Genomic DNA, 20,316 nt, shown 5'->3' with positions numbered 1-20,316 from the left:
TGTGTTTACTAAATTACAGTAAGATATTAGGATTTATTATAGCAAATTTTAGGTAGCCTAAACTGTCTTTTTGGGGTATGTTTTTCTCCAGATCAATGTAAACTGGGAAATCAGAGCAAGAGCTCAGCCTTATTATAATTCTTACAGTTCACAATTATTGAAGAGCCCCTGTTTTGTCCAGGATGTACAGTATGAGTGGGTATCTACATCACACCATTTCAAAACAAGTCTAGAATAAATTTTCAGCTTTAGTTGTGAATTTCCTGATTATTTTCCCTCAAAATAAGCACTGCAGGTTTGATCTATATAAACATGCTAGCATTTGAGGAGTCTTCTGACTGCAGATACCAGGAGTGGATTATGCGAAGCAGGACAGCAGAAAATGTAGGATTTAAGAAGTGAGTGGTTATGTTTCTAACCGGTTGAATTCTAGCTCAATTACTTAACTCACCTCCCTAGTAAAAGAAAGAAAGGGAAGATGGAGAGAAAAAGAGTGTGAAGACAATGCTTTCCAGTTTTGCAGCTGTCTGAACTGATACACACTTGTAAATAGAAGTAATGTAGATTATTTTGCTCTCCAGTATGAAGTGATATGGTGATGTTTAACCTGCATCTCATTCAGGTTTGGAGTTTTTTTAATGTCAAATGTGTCTGCAGACGTGCCTAATGACCCTGGACCAAGCATGTTGCAGAGCTGGCTCCCTGTCCCCGTGCTGGGGCGCGGGGTCGGGACAGCAAGGGGCCTGCCTCCCGCCAAAAGCATCTAGGGCAATTTCGGTACCAATCTTGGCGGCTCGGCGACTGCCAGCTCAGGTGGGTTGAGGACAGAGCCCAGGGTGTCCATGAAGGAGCGTGGATGGTGCCGGAGCACTGAAAAGAACATGAGGAAGATGCAGTCAGGGAAAACCTGTGTCTGGGTCCTTGCACAGTTTTACTGTGGCGGAGAAACTTGTCATTTTTATCAAAACAAATTTGGTTTAAAACTGGCAAAACAAAGCTTAACTAACTTTTCAGAGACTAATGTTTAGGTTTGTCGTGGTATATGTATTGTATATTTATTTTTTTTTCCACAGAAACCTGCTAATATTTTAGTTATGGGTGAAGGTCCTGAGCGAGGAAGAGTAAAAATTGGTATGTTTATATCTTTGATAAGTCCCAGTGTAGCATTTAAGTTAGAATGTTCTGAAGGTGCAGCTGTACCCCCTGAAGTAGTCACTAGTATGTGCCTGGGCACTTAGCCTAAATGCTGTTTTCTGAGTGACTCGCTTCTTGATGTTAGCCCCATGCACCAGTTCTGATGAAATGCTGTAGCCTCATCAATGAAAAGTGGAAAATGTCATATTTTGCTTAAGTGGGTGTTTGTGTGGGATGGGGGATTTTGATACGGGGCTTAAAGATGAGAGCTAGCTAGGGGAAAGAAGGAGTCAGAAATGGGATTTTAAAATTTCCTCCATTTACCCCTGTAATGCCATGACATTATCTTGCTGCTGTTTATAAAATCTAAATAGGGAACTACTCATTACTACAAACATTAAATTTTATAATGGAATCAGAGGTGGCATTTAGCCTACAAAATTTTCTTGAAGGGATAGCCAGGTCCCTTGGAGATAAACACAAGGGGTCCTAAAGTCCAGAAAACACAGTAATTCAGCCAAAATGCTTAGTGAGAACTACTGCTAAATGCTTAAACTGGGGTATACCAGGTTAGGAAGGACCCAACACTTTCCCCACTATCGTAACGTTTTCTGGTGGGAGTGTTCACAGTGAGAGGATAATTAGTAGAACTTCAGTTGTTTTAAATTAAAGTAAATAAATAAATATAAAATAACTGTAGTCTAACAGTAATAAGCTCTACAGGCTGTGCATTAGGGTGGCAGTGCTTTGATAGCAGACTGCCGATGGCACAGCACACTTAGATTTGTTACGGTAATGCAGCCCTGTTTGGAAGGGTTTTCTTAAAGCTAGTTCATCTTTTTCACTTCCCTCTGGCTTTCTTTATGAGATTATTCTTCTGCATTGTTGCTCTGTACTCTTACTGTTTTGTTTATCTCAACTATATTGTTAATCACTAGTATAATGATTCAGGATAGGATTTTCTTGGAGCATTCAGTGCTGCTCTAGTCCTTCCCTTGCCCTTTGAAATCCAAGGAGCCAACGGGCCAGGGCTGAATGCTGCTGCAGATCCTACCCTGAAAGTTTTTAATGCCCTTCTGAGGTTTGAGATTGATAGTAGAGATTGAGGTCTTCTGCATACGAAACTGGTACAGCACGGACAGCGGGAAGGAAAATTTCTTCTCATTACCTTATTCTTCACGGAGCAGTTGCTTCCAAAATTGAGAATGTAGGTCATCCTCGGGGCACGTTCACGTTCAACTGTGGTGGTGATATTTGCTGTACACAACTACTTGCTTGTAATTGCACATAGACCACCCATTTATTTCTTAATTGACAGTGTTGAATCCATTTGGGAATACATTAGAGCACAACTAAATTTAGTCAGTATTCTGTTAATGGACAGGTGAAAGATTCTGTATTGGACCACCAGTCCTCTGAGCCATCCATTCCCAGTGGGGGAAGAGGGAGGGGGACCCTGGATTTCTAAGTGTGTTATCAAAATGTAGATTTTTTCTTTCTTATTTTCTTAAGATATTACGACAGCAGGAAAAGAATGCAGAAGGTATACCCATACCAAGGGCTTCCACTTTTCCAGTGTAACTAATTTTTTCTAAAAAATACATAACTGGTATTTAACTTAAAATCATTTTTATAGGCTTTTTGTGTCATTTTGAGTCATAAATTCACTTTCTGCCAACAATTCTCCTTATTTTTCATAGTTACTAGTGACTTGAGTAACCAATATTTTAATGTAGAAAACTATAAAATGTTTGTATTTTTAAATGCATTAAAACAATCATAAATAGGAATGCCTATGAAAAAAAAATTGAGGATTGCGTAGTCAAGTTAGCGACCCGTATTTACACTGCAGTTTTGCCTCACCCAGTGAGCTGTAGTGCGTAGGTCCTTTTCCCTCCGAATGGCTCCTCATCTCATTTCATTCAAGTCTTTCTCAGCATGTGTATATCCTTGCACCACACGGTCCCTCCTTCTTGGGATTTGGGGAGTGGTAGGTCAGGAAAGAGATTTGGTGGGAGAAAGGTGCATTTTGTGGTCTTTGCCCATTTTTCCCCGTATCACTTATACTTGGTAGTTCAGACAGCTTTTGAGGCAGTTGTATACCACCAGTTCTAAAAAACAGGTTTTAATTATATAATGCCCCCAAACAGAATTTTGAAATCATAGCCTAAATGATATTTAGTACTGATCTCTTGAGACTGAAAATACATCTTGACCGAAAATGAGCAGGGAGGCAGGTGCTGTAGGCTTAGTTGCTTTGTTGTGTGAAGGAAATCTTGCTACAGCTAACTTCATGAGGAGGAAGCTTTTGTGGTGTGCATGTATGTATTATAAATCATTCTAACCTTTGCAGAACTTGCATTTTGCTCAGATTTAAAAAGCTGCTTCTTGAAAGACCATCCTGTAATAATGGAATATTTTACTGGAGAATATCAGGTAAAATGAGTCAGGATTTACCAGTGTCCTGAGAGAAGTGAGTTGATGCACCTTTTCAGAACAATGGTTAATTCTTTGTTCTAAATGGCTCGTGTTAGTAATGATTTATAATTATATACTTTAGAGGTGGTGACATCCAGTAACTTCTACAAAAGCTTTAATAAAATTTACTCACAGAATTCATATCTGCTACAGCGTGCGTTTGTGTTTTTATTTAGCACAGTGATGGTAGTGCTAACAAGTAAACGATCAGTTCGTTTAAAAAAAATACAGTCGGTAGTTTTCAGAAAATTTTAAAGCATCTCTCTTTGAATTTTGCAGCTGACATGGGCTTTGCCCGATTATTTAATTCACCTCTGAAGCCTTTAGCAGACTTGGATCCAGTAGTTGTAACGTTCTGGTATCGAGCTCCAGAGTTGCTTCTTGGAGCAAGGCATTATACCAAAGCTATTGGTAAGTACATTGGATAAAAATGTACTGGTTTGTTCTTTATGCAAAATGTACTCAAATATCAAAGCATTAATAAATATTACGAAGGACAGTGGCTGAGTTAAAGGTACGTTACTGATTCTTGAGGAAATACTGAACTTTGGCAAAATGTTTAACTTAGTATTGTCTGTGGCTAGAGAAAGGAATGAACCATTTCTGGGCTCCATATGCCCTACGATGCAATATATCTTTAGTTAGCTTTCACATAAGATTTTCATAAATGCTATTAGAGATTATAGAAAATATGGATGCACCTTCAGACTGTTAGTAGAATCCGTATGATGTTGAGGCACAGTGCGTTAATTTCATTGCAGAGGTTTTTATCTCGCGTAATAAATACATGAAATAAGGAACGCACAGAATGGAGAATATATTGACTGCACTGAAACTAAGCTGTGAAAAGCTGCGTTTTAGCCTCACTCTGCATCTTCTTTCAAAGTGTGAGTGTGAACAGGAATTTGCCTGAAGTAGCAAGATGTGATCAGGGTCATGCACAAGGCATATCCAGTAGACCTGCAGCCTCACAGAATGCAGGCATTGTGAGGATGGCATTGGTTACATCAGCTTAATGCTGCACCCTCCTCACCACTTAATTCTTTCTTATCGGCCTGAATTTTAGCAGCTTTGGTTGACTTGTCTCTGCCGGTCTCTGCTGTCGCTGCTGGGTGCGGTGGCTGTGGGATGGGGAACAGGGGACGGGGCACCTTCAGTGGGAGAGAAGAGCTTCGCTGTGGAAGGGAGAGAAACTGTAGGAAACATGACTGGGAAGTTTTTATCCTGGTGGTTTAAAAGATACATTACAACCTGGCAAGCATTTTTAGGGAAATAACTTCCCTTGCAATGCTCCACTTACTTTGCACAAACATGGAGGCTGTATATCAGCATGTATGGTGTTGCTCTAACCCCAGATTCTTTCCTCAGACCTTCACCAGTAGATTTTTTAATATTATGTTGGTGTTTTTGTCAGAAATTCTAACATTTATGACTTAAACGTATTTTCGTTTAGTTTTCCGTTAATACTATATTTCCTTTATAGATTAAATACATTTCCTTATGTTCCTTTAAACTGCTTTGTTTGCTGTATTTTTGTTGTGCGTTCCTTCACTTTATTGGCATTTTCTTCCGCTTGCTGCATGTGAAACTGCATGGACAGCCACAGCCTTTAGTACATGATTTTTTTCAGCATAGATAAAAACTCACTGTGTACAAACACTGAGAAATGGGGTTATGCTCTCTGCATCATTTGCTTTTGTCCTTGTTCCTGACCTTTTCTTCTCCATTCTAAGTTCAGTGTAGCATTACTTTATGTAACTTAAAAGTTGTCTTTGTATGTACTAGTAAAAAATCGGGCAAAATAACTGGGAAAATTCAAGCTATCTGCTTTTGCAAATTGGGACACAACAGTTAAAACAGGTTAGGGTTTTTTTTAAAATGAATGTTATTAAAAAAAGGGGTGAGGTACGGGGCACAGGGCGATTTTTCTTCTTATTCTCGTTCCACAACATTTTATAGATAAACTTTTGGCTTATTCTAATATCATTGCATTTTGACTTGTATTTTTGGGTCATTTAACACTTATTAAACCCAGTGGCTGATCAGAGACAGCACGTTTCTTGGCAGGGACAGTATAGTAGTGAATGGGCAAATTGTTGGTTGGTTTGTCTTCATTTGCATTATTATGATGTGTGGAGAGTTACCTGAATAATTTACTCAGGTGTTTTTCTTAATCGAATTAATTTCTTACATCAGTAAATGGTAACTACACTTAAACAAGCAAACAAAACCCAAAGAAAACACAACTTGTCTGATACTCTTAGCTCCTGTGTAGTGACTGAATTGTATCCCTCTATCTGTAGCTAAAAGTCGAGGAAGTGTTGCGCTTTTGCTACAGAAACTTGAAATTTTCAGTTTAGGTACATTATCTCTGATAAGCTAAAAACTAACATTCTACCTCACAAAGATGCTTTTGGAAGGATTAATTTGATTTTTTTATTTTTCTATTCTCCTTTTCTAAAGATATTTGGGCCATAGGGTGTATATTTGCAGAGCTGCTAACATCAGAGCCAATATTCCATTGTCGGCAAGAAGATATCAAAACTAGTAATCCTTATCACCATGACCAGCTGGACAGAATATTCAATGTAATGGGATTTCCTGCAGGTACATGCTGTATGTTTTTTTTCACTGCTGTTCAAAGAAAGATACCTGTATTGCTTTCTTTGCATATGAAGGTGGCAGCTGATCGAAGCAACAAAGCTATTCAAACACGGTTTTTATTTCATGAGTTATAAATCTAGAATCTAATGGTCATATTAGAGATTTTTCCTATTATTAGTGATAATATTATCTTTGCGTATACGTGTGTCAGAGCTTTATAATTTTAAAAGACCATGTTTCATGGTGGGTGATTCAAAATCAGAAGGAGTATTTCTGTGGTTTTTTTCAGTGCTGATTATAGATTTGGAAAGTGACTGTATGAAACCAAACAAAAATCTATACATTTAGTGAATATTATGCAGGTGTTTTAACTTATGCTAAATTAAACACAGCATTTGATAGCAGGGGAAGGGATTTCATTTTTTGCCCTGGTAGAAAGCTTGTGATATGGAGGAGTTTTATTTCTTTCCAAACTGGAACAAATAACTGGATGCATGAACCAAAACAAATACATGTAGCTCTCAGTTGTTGCATTTTCCCCTCAGTGTTGGTCATATCTTGTTTTTCTACAGGCTGTCTTGCATCTTTTCAGTTAATGCTTTGTCTTCTAGTGTTCACATGATTGCAGATGGCAGAATAACAGGGGGCTTGTTTTTCTTTTTGGTTATCTTTCTCCTCACTGATTGTGTTCTCTGCTGTTGTCCACTTACTATTAATAAACTTTTTCTTTACTGTTCTGGTGGACTTTCTTCATCCTATCACATCCTTGTGTTTGTGTGGTTCTAGAATTTTGGTATTCAATTTCCTCTTGTTTTTCCCTTTGACTTTTTTTGTGTCGTATGTACTTCATTGCTTCTATACTGCTGCATGAGATACCTGCCAGTGTTGCCTTTGCATATTAAGTACTTCTATTTTCTTGAAAATCCCCCGTAATTTTGCTTCTTTGAGCAATACTGTCCTTTTCTGTTTTTCACCTGGAAAAAATTATCCTTTTCTTATGCTTTTCTTTGAGTTTTATGTTGTCTTTGTGTAGCTTACAGAAATAGACTATGCTCTCATTATTGTTTTCTAATTGGTTCAAATAATCCTGTCTGATGGTCTGAACTTGCTTTTCTAAGGTCTTTGGTTCATACCAAGAAATATTATTTCTTGTCGAAATGCAGCAAACTTTTGCTTTTTAATTGACACTTGCTATATTTGAAACAGTTTCACATGTCTTTGGGATAGGGCAAGAGGATAATATTTTATTTAAATAAATAATAATTAAATAATTAATGTCTGATTTATTTATTCACTTGATATTTTTGAGCTCCGAGTGTTTTGCAAGCAGAATTAGTAAAGATTTTACTTGAATCAAACTACTTGCGCTATAGAGCCTTTTCAGGAGTTACGGATTGTAATACATGTAAGGCTAGGGGCCAGGAGTGATTTCCTTGGTTTATTTTTAAATCCGTTTCAAGTTTTGTCTACACAGAGAAGCTGAGATGAAATATTCTTTGAGTGTGCAAATGTTACTTTTCCTTAACCTTTTGTTGGCTAACAGTACTTCTTTTAGGTTGAGACAACAGCAATTTGCACAGCACCCCCAGGCATTTTCCTGTCACTAAAGACAGCGCTGTCAGAATGGAAAATCTTGTAGAAGGAGACAGCGTGTGTGAGAGTCTCATGTACTTCCATCCCGAGATCACAACTGTCCCTCAATAAATCAAATAACAGTCCTGAAGAGTACAGGCACAGTGCCTGACATGTTTTTCCTCTGTCTTGTCTTTTGGGCATCTTCACTGTAGCTGGCAGCTGTGGTTTGTTTTTTGTTTTTGAAGTTCTTGAGTTAATCAGAACACAACTGGATCCTCTTACGTATTGGTATTGAGAAGATCTATTGTGAAGAGGTGATGAAGGAATATGAGCCAAAGAGTACAAAGAAATAAGTAACTGTGAGGTTAGAGAAGCAGACAAAAAAAACATCAGGGCTATGGCCATACTTGGAAAGCCTTTGTTTTACTTGGGGGGCGAAAGAAAAAAGAATTATTAATATATATTGATTTTGCAGATAAAGATTGGGAAGACATAAAAAAGATGCCCGAACATTCAACTTTAATGAAAGATTTCCGGAGAAACACGTAAGTCTGCTTTGAGTTGCGCTTTCTTAGGAAAGCATATTTCATTCTCTCTCCTACCCTAAATTTCTTGTAGCTCAGGCTGTTTTCTGTATAGACGCGAGACAAGGACTATGAAATGGTTATGAGTTAGACTGAAAAATAAAAAAGATAAAGTTGTTTTGTAATGGTGAACTTGGCTTGTTGAGGTGATGTGAATCAGGAGAGCAGCCAGAGCCAGAGCGTGAGGGGGCAGGTGTTGGGTGTGGAACCAGTGCTCTGCCCGGGAGGCCCCACACAGCTGGGACCATGGCTGAGCACAGCTGGCCACAGCTGCTTCACACCGGTTGCACTGGGAGCAATTTGTCTGTGAGAGCTGCATAAGTGACCTTATGCTGTTTCCAGCCAACAGTGGGTGTAATTGTCAGGTTTGGTGTCCAGGGGAACTCATGAAGGCTGGAGAAAATAACACCTTTGAGTTTTGCTGTCATGTTGCCAGAGTCTAATACCTGCGCTTAGACCCTGCCCTGTTGCTTGTTTGCAGGCTGAGCGATTTGGGACTGTGCTCTTATATACGTGTCTTGTATCTGCCATACTGTCGCAACCAATTAGAAACCTTATTTCTGAGCTCCTCTTCAAATAACCGAATTCATGGATGTTCTTGTAGCAACCTGTACATTGCAAGAGAGAGTATTAAACTGGGCTTAGCATTTATCCCCATGTTTACTGACATTAGAAATACATAGAATGAAACCGTAGAGTAGCAAAACTGCTGAACGGCAGTTTAAATCCAAGCGATAGTTTGATGCCTGCATGTGGGTTGGAAATGTGTTTTTATGTGGATGTGATGTGTTTTTACAAGTGTATGAGTGAAACAGATGCATTTCTGTAGTGTCTGAATGATTTTTAAGCTCTCAGGTGTTGGTAGTTGTGACTTTTTCACTATTTAGTGAATTAGCAATGGAGACTAAAATATTCTTACCCATGTTTCATGGCTACCAGTGAGTTTTGCTGTATCAGATTTGCATATTAGAAGTGTCACATTTTTTTCCTTCTCTAGGTATACCAACTGCAGTCTTATCAAATATATGGAAAAACATAAAGTTAAACCAGATAGTAAGGCATTCCACTTGGTAAGTTTTTGCATGCTTAAAAAAATCAAAACCCTCATATAAGTTACGGGTGTTCAAGTTGAGAGTTGAGCTGGTGTCAAGTATTCTGTGACTAACTTTATTTTATAAAATATTGTATTATATCGTTTTATAAATGACGTTAGGGATAACTGGTACTCTGCAATCTCAAAATTGCAAACCTTCATCTTCTCACATGGATAAAATGAGTCTGTGAGTCATTCATTGGTTTAGTTTCTGTATCAAGTAGATCAGAAATGTTCAGGTTTTAAGTCATGTTAAGCTTGTAGTTAAATTTGTAATTTTGCCACAACTCTTACCCATTTTGCTGGTTTGCAAGCTTGTAACAGCCTATTTTTTATTTAAAAAAAAATCCTAAATGCATATTTTCTTACATATTCATTATTAAGCTTACATCTTATCCTGGTGCGTTAATCCTTTGTAGCTTCCTTATGAAAACTTGCTACAGCAATTGGTTTCTCTCTGGAACATCTAACTTTTTTTAAATTAAGATTCCAGTTAGAATGGTACACTTGGTACACCCGCTTAGCCCTAGAAGTGCCTGTGGTACATTGTTTCAGATGTTGCCCTTTTCTTCTGTGTTTTAAAGAACACTCAAGTTTCTAAAAATAAAATTCATATATGGATGAGAAAGAATTTAAGTCTTTGAATGGACAATCCCCTTATCTTTAAGTTTCCAACTTGGATTAAATGTTTTAGGTTAGAATAGAATGCATATTCAAAGTTCAGATTAAAAACGTAAGTATTACCAGCTGAATCAAGTACCCATTGCAGGAAATTACCTGGTGGTTGTACCATTACGCGTCATTTACTGTGAAGTGTCTCTGCTCTCTGAAGTGAAAAACTGGTGAAATATTAGAGAAGTTTACATAAGCAAGGAAACTAGTCCTCCCTGATATAGATTTTTGATTTTTGATGGATCTTTATATCAAAGCAGAAATGGAAGCTGCTGAGCAGTCTGTATATTTGTGTGTAATGCATAAAGAGTTTATGTTGGTCTATTAAGAACTGGAGTGCCTGTTATGCGCAGGCAAAACTGTCCATCCCATTTTGCACATAATTGATGCAGGTTTTAGCATGTAGCTGTTTATAACAGAGCTGTGTAAATGCATTTTTAGTATTTACTAGATGTTATGTTTCAGTATGAGAATACAGACTCTAGGAAAGATACATTTGACACAGCAAATAGATAATATTTTGTGTTCTTATCAAAGCCTAAATACTATTTCTGAAAATCAAGTAATTCAAAAAGCAAAAAAACATGAATTATGTGTTGAATATGATGTTTTGCATAGAATGGGTTTTGGAAATAAAAATTAATGCTTTGACTCATAAGTTATGCAAATTGAGTGAACTTGCCAATCTGTCTCATCACCCACTTTAGGCTGATGTTCTATAAAATTATTCAGCTGCGTGCATCAATACTTACTTCTGAAACTCCACCTTCCTTGAGAACCAGCATGCTGCTTTTCACCTACAGATTTGACTTGTTATGTATTTGGAGTCTCAAGCTCTCAAAATTAAGCTTATGTTGCTGTACCAAAATCTGAAAGTGGCTAATTATCACTAGTGGTGAATAGCTGAGCAAACTCAGTCAATTCTGCTTATTAAAATCAGACTCATTAGATTTTCATATCATATGTAGGCAATATGAGATAAAAAGCTTTTCCATGCAACAACCTGTATAACATGACCAGTGACTTCATCTTCAAGTAATGCAAGTGCTTTTCCTCTTCCTTGATTCCTCAACTATTTGTTTCTCAGCTTTCTCTGGTCTGCTGGTCTAATACAAAGCTCAGGTACAAGCGAGTAGTTCAGGCTTTGCTGTATAACTTCACGGTCCATAAAAAGACTTTCCCTGAATGAACTGGCTTCTCTTGGGAACTGTGAGCGCTCTAGCCAAACTGACCTGAAATTTCTCAACTGCTCTCCCAGTCTCGCAGTTGTTTTCAATAGGACAACAAAACTAGACACGAGATAATTACACAGGAATAGCTTAAAACACTTATTACAGCGTTTTCTCTTCTTCCTTGCGGTATCACAACAGGGTGAACTGTCTGAGTGCGTTCAGCGTTTTTGTTAAGCATGTCTGTGTTTATACCAAAAAGCAGTGGTTAAGTTAAAATGCAAAATCAAGGAATGGTGTCCTTTACCGGGCTGCTGCCACCCTTCCCTCCCTGGTCAGAGCTGTTAGCACTGAGCAAGAGGACCAGGAGGGGAGCTGGAGCGGACCCCTGGCTGAACACGTTGTCAGACTGCTGTCTGACCCGCTCGTTCTGCTTTGGACCTCTACCCACCTTCCCTCCACAAACCGAGAGCAAGAGAGCAACCTTTGTGCGACTTGAGTGGTGTCTGCTAGTGTCACACAAGCTAAAAGGCATTTAGTAGGGTAGATGTAGCCTCCTTCTGTTCCTCCCATAGAAACAGATTGTGAGGGAAGTGCTGTGAAGTTCAAAGCTAATTAGCTCTAATAGAGTCTTCTCAGTTTTCTGCTAACTGCTGTCTGTCAGAACAACTCACTGAAAATCAGACCTCTTATAAATACCCTGATCTTTCCAAAGTAACATCTTAAAGCACTGTTCAGGCGCTGTCAAGATCAGAAAGTGCCATAGATTTCCACTCTTGTTTAGACTCAGCTGAACTGCTGATGGGCCCCTGTACCAGCGCCTGAACAAGTTCAGCCAGTCTCCTGGTACCAGCTCTTCCAGAGATAGCCTGAGATCTTACTGTTCTACAAGCTGTCTCACAGCCCTTCTTACTCTCTGCTTCAGAACAGATTTATAAAAACTTGTTTACATCTACTATTGTAAAGTATGCCAGGACTAATAATTCTAGGACTAGTAAATCCAGAGATGGTTGTCATTGCCAAAAATTAAATGTTTTGATTTCCCAACTTGAGTTAACCAGATTTTTTTCCTCTTTACTGGCATTCGTACACACGGTTGCTTTTCACATGCAGAACTGATGTGTTAATGTGAGACAACTTTGGCTCCTTCCTGCTTTTGCAGCTTACGTATTTTTCCACTTTCCTCATTTTTTTTCTTCTACTTATTTGTTTATGCCTTAGAAAATGGATACACTGGAGCTGCTACCCCTGCTTAATTGAGTGATGCTTCATCTTCTATTTTGTTTCTTTGGTCCATATGAACTGTAGTGATTGTCCCATTCATTGCTGGCAGTAAAGTTCATGCATTTTTATGTTATTCAGCCAGGTGGTCTTTTCATCAAACAGTTTTTAAAACAGAAAATATTTGTAATAACGTGGAAGATTCACTTCTATGTTAGCATGTGAACAAAGTGGCACAGTAGGAGTTTTGTTCCCCTGTGTGATAATAGTTGCGCAATCATTAAACTTTTCTTGTGGTTTCTGTTTTCTGTTGCTGATTATGACCAGATTTGCTCACATCTTGTCAGCATATGATGGACAGCCTAATAACCTAATTGCCAGAAATTATGCCAGAATTTTGCAATTTTATTTTGATTGTGATGTTTTTCAGCCCGTTGGCAATTCTTTCTCATTTTTCACCTTCCCCTTTTCTGGCTCCCAGGATTGCTTTTTGAGCTGTTTGAGAGACAAAGACTACATGCAGACTCAGAGAGCTGAAATAGGTTATTGTGAATCCTTATTGATTATGTGAAAAACAAAACTGGATTGATGGTGGTAATACATATTTATTATATTCTTAACCGTGCCATTAAAACCAAAGGCTGAGGAGAGAAAATGTACTTTCCTAACCTTAGCTACCTGCAGCGTGGAGGTCAGCACTGTGCTTGTGTGTGCTCCCTTAATAGCTGGTGAAAGGAGGTGGCCGGTTCAGACATAGATGATGACACTATTAAAAGGTGAATTTAGTCCCATGAAAAGTATGAATAGCAAATGTAAAGTGAATATTATTTGCATGTGTCATTTCTGCATATTTTGTTAGATCCATGATAAAAGCAAACAGAACAACCACCCGCTTATAGGTTGACAGTGTAGTGGGTTTTTTTGGAAGATCTGTGATCATTGTCTTTGACAAGCATCATGGTGTAGTTTTGCCTCAGACACTGTATTCTGTGGTGAAACATGAAGACACTATTTTCCTTTTTCTGCGTAGTATCTGAATGTTATCTCATTCTGCCTGTATATGTTGCTTGTTGAGCACAGCTGTATTCCACAAAACTGCTGGGTGGATGGGGAAATATGCACATACACCACACCTTTTGAATAAGGAGCACTTACTTTTGGAATGCATCACTGCAATTCAGTGCTAGACTTAAAATCATTCTGGTTTACAGTTCCTAAAATGGAGAGAAATCTTCACACCCATGGAGACAGCATAATGTTTCTAATGTGTTCTTTATTGAAAATCACTGTTGAGATGCTGCAGTGCCAAGTCTATAAATTCCAGACAGCATCTGAAATGTTTACATAGGTAGAAAATGAAAGTGGAGGAGGAAAAACAGTACAAACAGTGAAAATGTTTTTCAGAATTACCTTTCAATCTTTAACATTGTGCTGAATTTAGACTGTTATTGTGTGCTACTGGCATTTGAAGTTAATCAAGAGGAGTTCCTGACTGTGTATCCTAAGCATTTCTCCTAGCATATCCATCCAATTAGCAATGTTTATAGCACTTTTTATAGAAATTTTTCACTTTGCTTTGGTTAGGTCAGTTTTCTCTTCTTAAATTTTCATTTGTTTATTACATTAGGATTTTTGCCCTCCTGTCTGTTACTGAAACATCTTGTATGCCCTTTTTGAAAGTTGGACATCAGACAGCAATACCTAGTGCGCTTCTTAGCCCTCTGTTAGTGCTTGCTGATGAGAACAAGAGCTGCTTTCTCAAAGTGTAAAGTTTTGCTGGATTTTTAGTTGAAATCAGTTCAGCTGTTTTGTAGAACATTATACTTTGCCTTGTCTTCTGCATATTTATACTTTATGGTCATCTTCATTGTCTTTAACAAGCACAGGCATTTTGGAAAGTTTTTTTGTTTTGTTTGTGTCATGTCCTGCCCTCAGGTATGAGTTGGGGGGAGAAGTGACTCAGGTTCCTGGGTCCCCTTTGGTTGGAAAACAGTACACACAGTACTTAAGGTCCACAAACAAAAGGCTTTTATTTTGCAGGTTGGTCCAAATGGTGTATGATTTGGTGGCAGAAGGATTTACGTTATTGTAGGTTCAATTGGGAAACATAAAAAGTTTGCGGCATATGCAGGGCTGTAGATGTTATATTGCTATGTTACTTATAAAAGGGAAAGCATAAAGGTAGAAGTATGGGAAAGAAAGAAGAGAAAGATTTCACTGGCCTTATGGCTCCGTTGTATGTGTGATGGAGTTCGCAGTCTCAGATCCAGTGATGTGCGGTGTCCTCTGGTGTCTTGTTCAGTTCATGCGGTGAGACCGGTGGGCAGAGTGGTCCTCAGGATGGTGTGTGCCGCCAGAGCTGGCACCAGGTGGGCCTTTATAGCCCTCTGGGTTGCCTGCTTGCACAACTTTTAGCCTTGTGTGGAGGTGTTATCGTGAAAGAGAGAAAAGTCTGGGGGGAAGGGGTGGACAAGTCTCAGGCCATCTTGAAGGGCCTCAGCTTTGCCCTTTGTGCTGTGCTGAGCGTACCAGAAGGCGAAGCTGTGTGCCCTCCGGCAGGTCCCCTACCTCATATATCGCCTGCTGGCCTGAGCTGCGGCTCTTTAGCTTGTTCTTGATATGTAAATCCCAATTCACCCTATACTGAATGTATCATCTCTTGTTCTTGATATGTAAATCCCAATTCACCCTATACTGAATGTATCATCTCCTGTGGCTGGATGAACTGGTTTTGCCACAGTGTTTCAGCCATTATCCTTATCAGTACATGACAGTTTATGGTGGTTGTGGGGGTTGGTTGTTTATCTGGTTTGGGGGATTTTTGTTTGGTTGTTTGGGTTTTGTTGTTGTTTTCAAGGTTTAGGGGGGCATGTTTTTTGTTGTTTGGTTGTTTTGGGTTTTTTTCCCCATGTAATTGATACTTGATTCTTCAGTTATTATTAATACAAAGATAAAGGCTGAAGTCTTACGCTAATATTGCAACAGCAATGGAGGAGGCGGCTTATTATACTTCTCTAGAGTATTTTGCATCATGTCATGCAAAAAAAATCAACTAAAATTCAAGATTTTGCACAATTGCTCTTCTGAGCAGCGTGGATCACTCAGATATGTCTGAGAGTCCATATTTATCAGAATAAACAAGCACACACTGGAGTGGGTGACAACCAGTTATCTGGCCAGGTGAGTTTTTTGAACATGTTGATTACTCCTTTCTTTTACAACATGAAGATTTTCGAAGGAGTGGCTTCATGTAACATCTTTAAAGTACTGTGGATGACAGCGGAGTTGTTGCTAACATGACAATACTAAGTAGTGATCAGTAATGCACATGGCATCACTTTTGTTTATTAATTGCTAAGAATTATTTGAATTTAGACAGATATGATGTTGCTTCCTGTTAACTGCAGTCTAGTTGAAGAAATCAGGCTAAATATGTGCATGTTACATATTCTTGTGGGAAGTTGGCAGACCATTAAAGAGAAGGACTTGAGGGAACGGGTGGATGAAAGATTGGACATGAGCTGGCAATGTGCTCTTGCAGCCCAGAAGGCCAGTTGTACTTTGGGCTGCACCAAAAGGAACGTGGCCAGCAGGTCAAGGGAGGTGATTCTGCCCCTCTGGTGAGACCCCACCTGGAGTCCTGTGTCCAGCCCTGGAACCTCGTTATAGGAAAGACATGGAGCTGTTGGAGGGGGCACAGAGGAGCCACAGAAATGATCAGAGGGCTGGAACAGCTCTCCTATGAGGACAGGCTGAGAGGGTTGGGGTTGTTCAGCGTGCAGAAGAGAAGGCTCCAGGGAGACCTTGTTGCAGCCTTTTGGTACTTGAAAGGAGCCTATAAGAAAGATAGGGACAGACTTTTTAGCAGGGCCTGTTATGACAGGGCATGGGGTAATATTTTTAAACTAAAGGAGGGGAGATTCAGGCCAGACACGAGGAAGAATTTTTTTACAATGAGGGTGGTGAAACACAGAGACAGGCTGCCCAGAGAAGTGGTAGATGCCCCATGCCTGGAGACATTCAAGGCCAGGCTGGATGGGGCTCTGAGCAACCTGATCTAATTGAAGATGTCCCCGCTCATTGCAGGGGGTTGGACTGGATGAACTTTGAAGGTCCCTTTCGTCCCAAAGTATTCTATGATTAAAGCTGCTGGTACACCATGCAAGCTCTTTCAGTGTTTCTGTTAAAACATTTGTGACTGGAACTGAGTGTCCTGGGCTGTGGAAGTAAAATAGTGTTCTTTGGAAAACAAAGTTACTATTTCAATGAGAGAGGAGAGTGTGGTTATGCCATTTATGGTTAGAGTTTTGAGTTCAGACACATTCGTAGCAGCTCATCTTTTAGGAATAATACAGTGAAGTTTCTCTAAACAGTTTTGGGATTGCAGAGCTTTTTATGTTTTATTTTGACAGCTTCAGAAATTGCTCACTATGGATCCAATAAAGAGAATTACCTCAGAACAGGCTATGCAGGATCCCTATTTCTTAGAAGATCCTCTTCCCACATCTGAGTAAGTGGTCAGTTTATTAATCTATCAGTCAGTCCAGAGATGCTTCAGAAATGTGTGCTTTCTCTCTGCTATAAATATGTTTGTGATTATTGAGCTAAATACTTACTGTCTAACAATGAAAGAAAGCTATAACCACTAAAATGCCATTTGTGGTTTTTAAAATTAAGTAGCATTCCTATTAATCTCCTTGCTTTATGGAACTTTGATCCTATTAGTCGCAGCACTAATCTTGTTATTCACTGGCAGGTTGATTATGCATGCTACAGATCTTTGTAGACAACTGCTAAGTGCCTGCAGGTCCACTTCTCTGCTCCAGAATGCCAGATGACACTCTCTAATTAGTTTACATTTTTCTGTCTTAGCCTTTGTTGTAAATTCAGTGGGTGGGGGAAGTCAACTGTGCGTCTCTGTGCTGTCATCCTTAACAACTTAAATCCATTTTCTGTAGACGCTCCTCTCCTTTGTTTGCGCAGGGAGATTTACCAAAGGAAGAAAATTTAGGGACAATGAATGATTTCATTAAAAATTAAGCTCCCCTCCCAAAAGACTAGCCAGAGAGCATGATTGTACACCTTTTTAGGAAAGCTATTAGTACATCCTGTGTATGATTCTCTGCCATTATCTAGGGAAGAATTTATGAAATATGGTATGTATATTTATAGGCAATTAATTAAAAATTAAATTATTTCACGAAAGCCTACTGGATTATTTATAACAGCTCCTGACCTGTCTCTCTGATTTAATGTTGTGATGTGAATGATTCACTTTTGCAGAAACCGCTTTTAGGACAGTGTTTGTTTTTTTTCTTAACTTTAGAGCTTTAGATTGGCATTTTAATGTGAATACACAATGCTAACAACTGTACAGAGGCTTTATTATAAATACGTTCTACTGATTAAGGGCAGGTAAATACTAGTTTATGCTCGTGGTAGCGAATTAATGTAGACCATGAGATATGAATTGACAGATGAAATTTCTGGTTATTTTTAATCTTTGTTCCAGGTTGTTTTATTAATAGTCAGTGGAGTGTCCAGGAGTATTTTAGTTGGTCCTGAGATGGTGAATTACACGATAGCTGGATAGAGGTAGCTCTTTATGCCCTTGCAGATATCTGACAGGTGGTGTGCCTTTTCAGCCACCAGTTTGGTCGCCAGTTACCAGAAACTGTGAAAACTATTAGGAGTTTAAATGAGTATGTAAGAGGCAACTGAAGATTAATGACTTCAGAATATGATGAAAGTTAGACAGGGCAAACTTCTCCATTAGTTACAGGCAATTTGAAACTAGCATGGGTGAAGTATAAATCTTACAGGTCTAACCCTTCTGTTCTAATACAGTGATAAATAGACTTTTTTGGGGGGCAGTGTTTTTGCAGGTTGTCAAATCCCTTACCCAAAACGAGAATTTTTAACAGAAGAAGAACCAGATGATAAAGGAGACAAAGTAAGTACTGGAAGAACAGTATCATGATGCTTCACTGGCTTTCACACTTATTTCCTGTTTTCATATTATTTCCTGTACTGCTTTTGAGTTGAAATTTTTCTTTGTATTTAAACAATTGAGAAGAACCAGCAGCAGCAGCAGGGCAATAACCACACTAATGGAACTGGTCATCCAGGGAACCAAGACAACAGTCACACACAGGGACCCCCACTGAAAAAAGTGAGAGTTGTTCCTCCTACCACTACCTCAGGTGGACTCATCATGACCTCAGACTATCAGGTAATTGTTTTATTTGTGTATTTGGTGCTCATGTTTACAGCACGGTTTCTTTAAGCTAAAAAAGTAATTTTGTAAACATCACTGTATTAACTGGTATTTTTTAGCATCTTTCAGATGTATTTAGTTGATGGTTTGCCTGTAAATTGATATGCTCTTTAGGTTAGTGGTAAGGAAATTAAGACCAGAGATTATTACGGTTACTAATTTATTACCTTTATATTAGGGAATGCCAATTTTGGACCAGGAGCCTGTTGTGCTGCATTCTGTATCACTTAAAAATACCATTCGTTATTCAAAAAAGCCCACAATGGTAGGAGGTGAAGGATATTGCAGTAAACAAGTTGCGAAATAAGAACTGGAACAGGAGTTTTAGTTGGGCAAATAGGTGGGAAAGCTGCATTTTGGATGACAAAACAGAAAGACTTGATATGATGCCATCTCAATCTCTGAAGACCAAGAGAGATTCCAGGTTAAGTAAGCCCAGTATTACAGATCTGAAGAGACAGGTGAGGTGGTGGCAATCAGTGAGTGAGGAAGATGAGGAGTTTAGGAAAAAAGCTTTAGGAAATCTTGAAAATGGTGTTCTAGCCTGCCTGCATTTGAGCTTGTGCTCAGACATCAGGAAATGGAAGAGTCTGGAGCAGAAGACTGAGAATCATGCCAGGGCATGATGCCTGATTTTGTACGTTTGGCTGAGGTTATGCCTGGAGACTGGGGAGAAGAGAGTTAAGGACACAACCTTTAGGTAGTGCAAGCTGAGAAACTACAAAAGAGGAGCAAGGAAGACTTGAAATGATGTGCACAGGAGCAGGTAGAGAGGTGGCAGGTTTTGAAAGCCTAAGGAAGAGCAGATTTCAAGAGAACACATGCTGGTGGCAGTGTTTGCCTGCAGGAACTGTTACATAGTGGTTCACGTGAAGTGCATAGTACACAAGGACAACTGGAGCAGAGTCTCTGATGAAATCAAAAGATGGGGAAGTCAGAAATTACTGGTGGTGTTTTCAGTTAATTTAAAGCTTAATATCTAAATCTGAGACCCTAATATTGGAATCTCACTTAGCTTATGCTTATATTCTGTAGCAGAACTTAGGGACAGTTGAAGAATGGTGTCAGTAAAACTGCTGCTGTCAACTTACTTTTCACAGTTTGATTCTGTTTCTCCATAAACATCAATTGGCTTTGAAATCTTGTATTTCAGAGTTTGTTCCTGAGATTACCAGATATCCTCCAAGGCTGCCTGGGGGCATTATCCTCATGTTTACATAAATCTGTGTATTTCCAGCATTGACCAAAACTTGAAAGTACTACAGAATGTAAAATAAGGTCATTTTTCAGGAGCTTTATTGTGTAACCTTTCATATAGCTCCCAAGTGCCTTTGTGCCCAGGACATCAATAGCAGATCAGTTTTCAGATCATTCTCCTTGAACAATTTTTAGTCATTTGAAACATTTAGTGAAATTTTCAGTCATTTGAAAAGTGGTCAGCCTTAACTACAGTGCTGCAGTGTGGAGTGCCTCCAAGTATTAACATAATCTTTTTTTTAGTTAGATTAG

The 20,316-nt window shown here is 38.9% G+C and overlaps 1 protein-coding gene across 12 annotated transcripts in view; it reads left to right on the top strand.

Annotated features, from left to right (window-relative positions):
- The window catches only part of CDK8 (cyclin dependent kinase 8), an 80,541-nt gene that overhangs the window by 54,959 nt on the left and 5,266 nt on the right, over window positions 1-20,316 (top strand). For 6 of the 12 annotated variants that reach the window (XM_080358657.1, XM_080358660.1, XM_080358659.1 and 3 more), the window contains 8 exons: window positions 1,074-1,131; window positions 3,892-4,023; window positions 6,076-6,219; window positions 8,267-8,336; window positions 9,373-9,445; window positions 16,943-17,040; window positions 18,405-18,483; window positions 18,604-18,762. In XM_080358657.1, coding sequence (XP_080214783.1) covers window positions 1,074-1,131; window positions 3,892-4,023; window positions 6,076-6,219; window positions 8,267-8,336; window positions 9,373-9,445; window positions 16,943-17,040; window positions 18,405-18,483; window positions 18,604-18,762 — 813 coding nt within the window. Of the gene's footprint in view, window positions 1-1,073; window positions 1,132-2,236; window positions 2,342-3,891; window positions 4,024-6,075; window positions 6,220-8,266; window positions 8,337-9,372; window positions 9,446-16,942; window positions 17,041-18,404; window positions 18,484-18,603; window positions 18,763-20,316 lie in introns of those variants that run through there. The other 6 variants (XM_080358656.1, XM_080358653.1, XM_080358652.1 and 3 more) reach the window with 3 other exon arrangements.

The sequence above is a fragment of the Nesoenas mayeri genome (genome assembly GCF_963082525.1).
Source record: "Nesoenas mayeri genome assembly, chromosome: 1".
Lineage (NCBI taxonomy): Eukaryota > Metazoa > Chordata > Aves > Columbiformes > Columbidae > Nesoenas > Nesoenas mayeri.
Note: the sequence above shows the minus strand (reverse complement) of the source record. Positions and strands in the feature narration are given on the sequence as shown.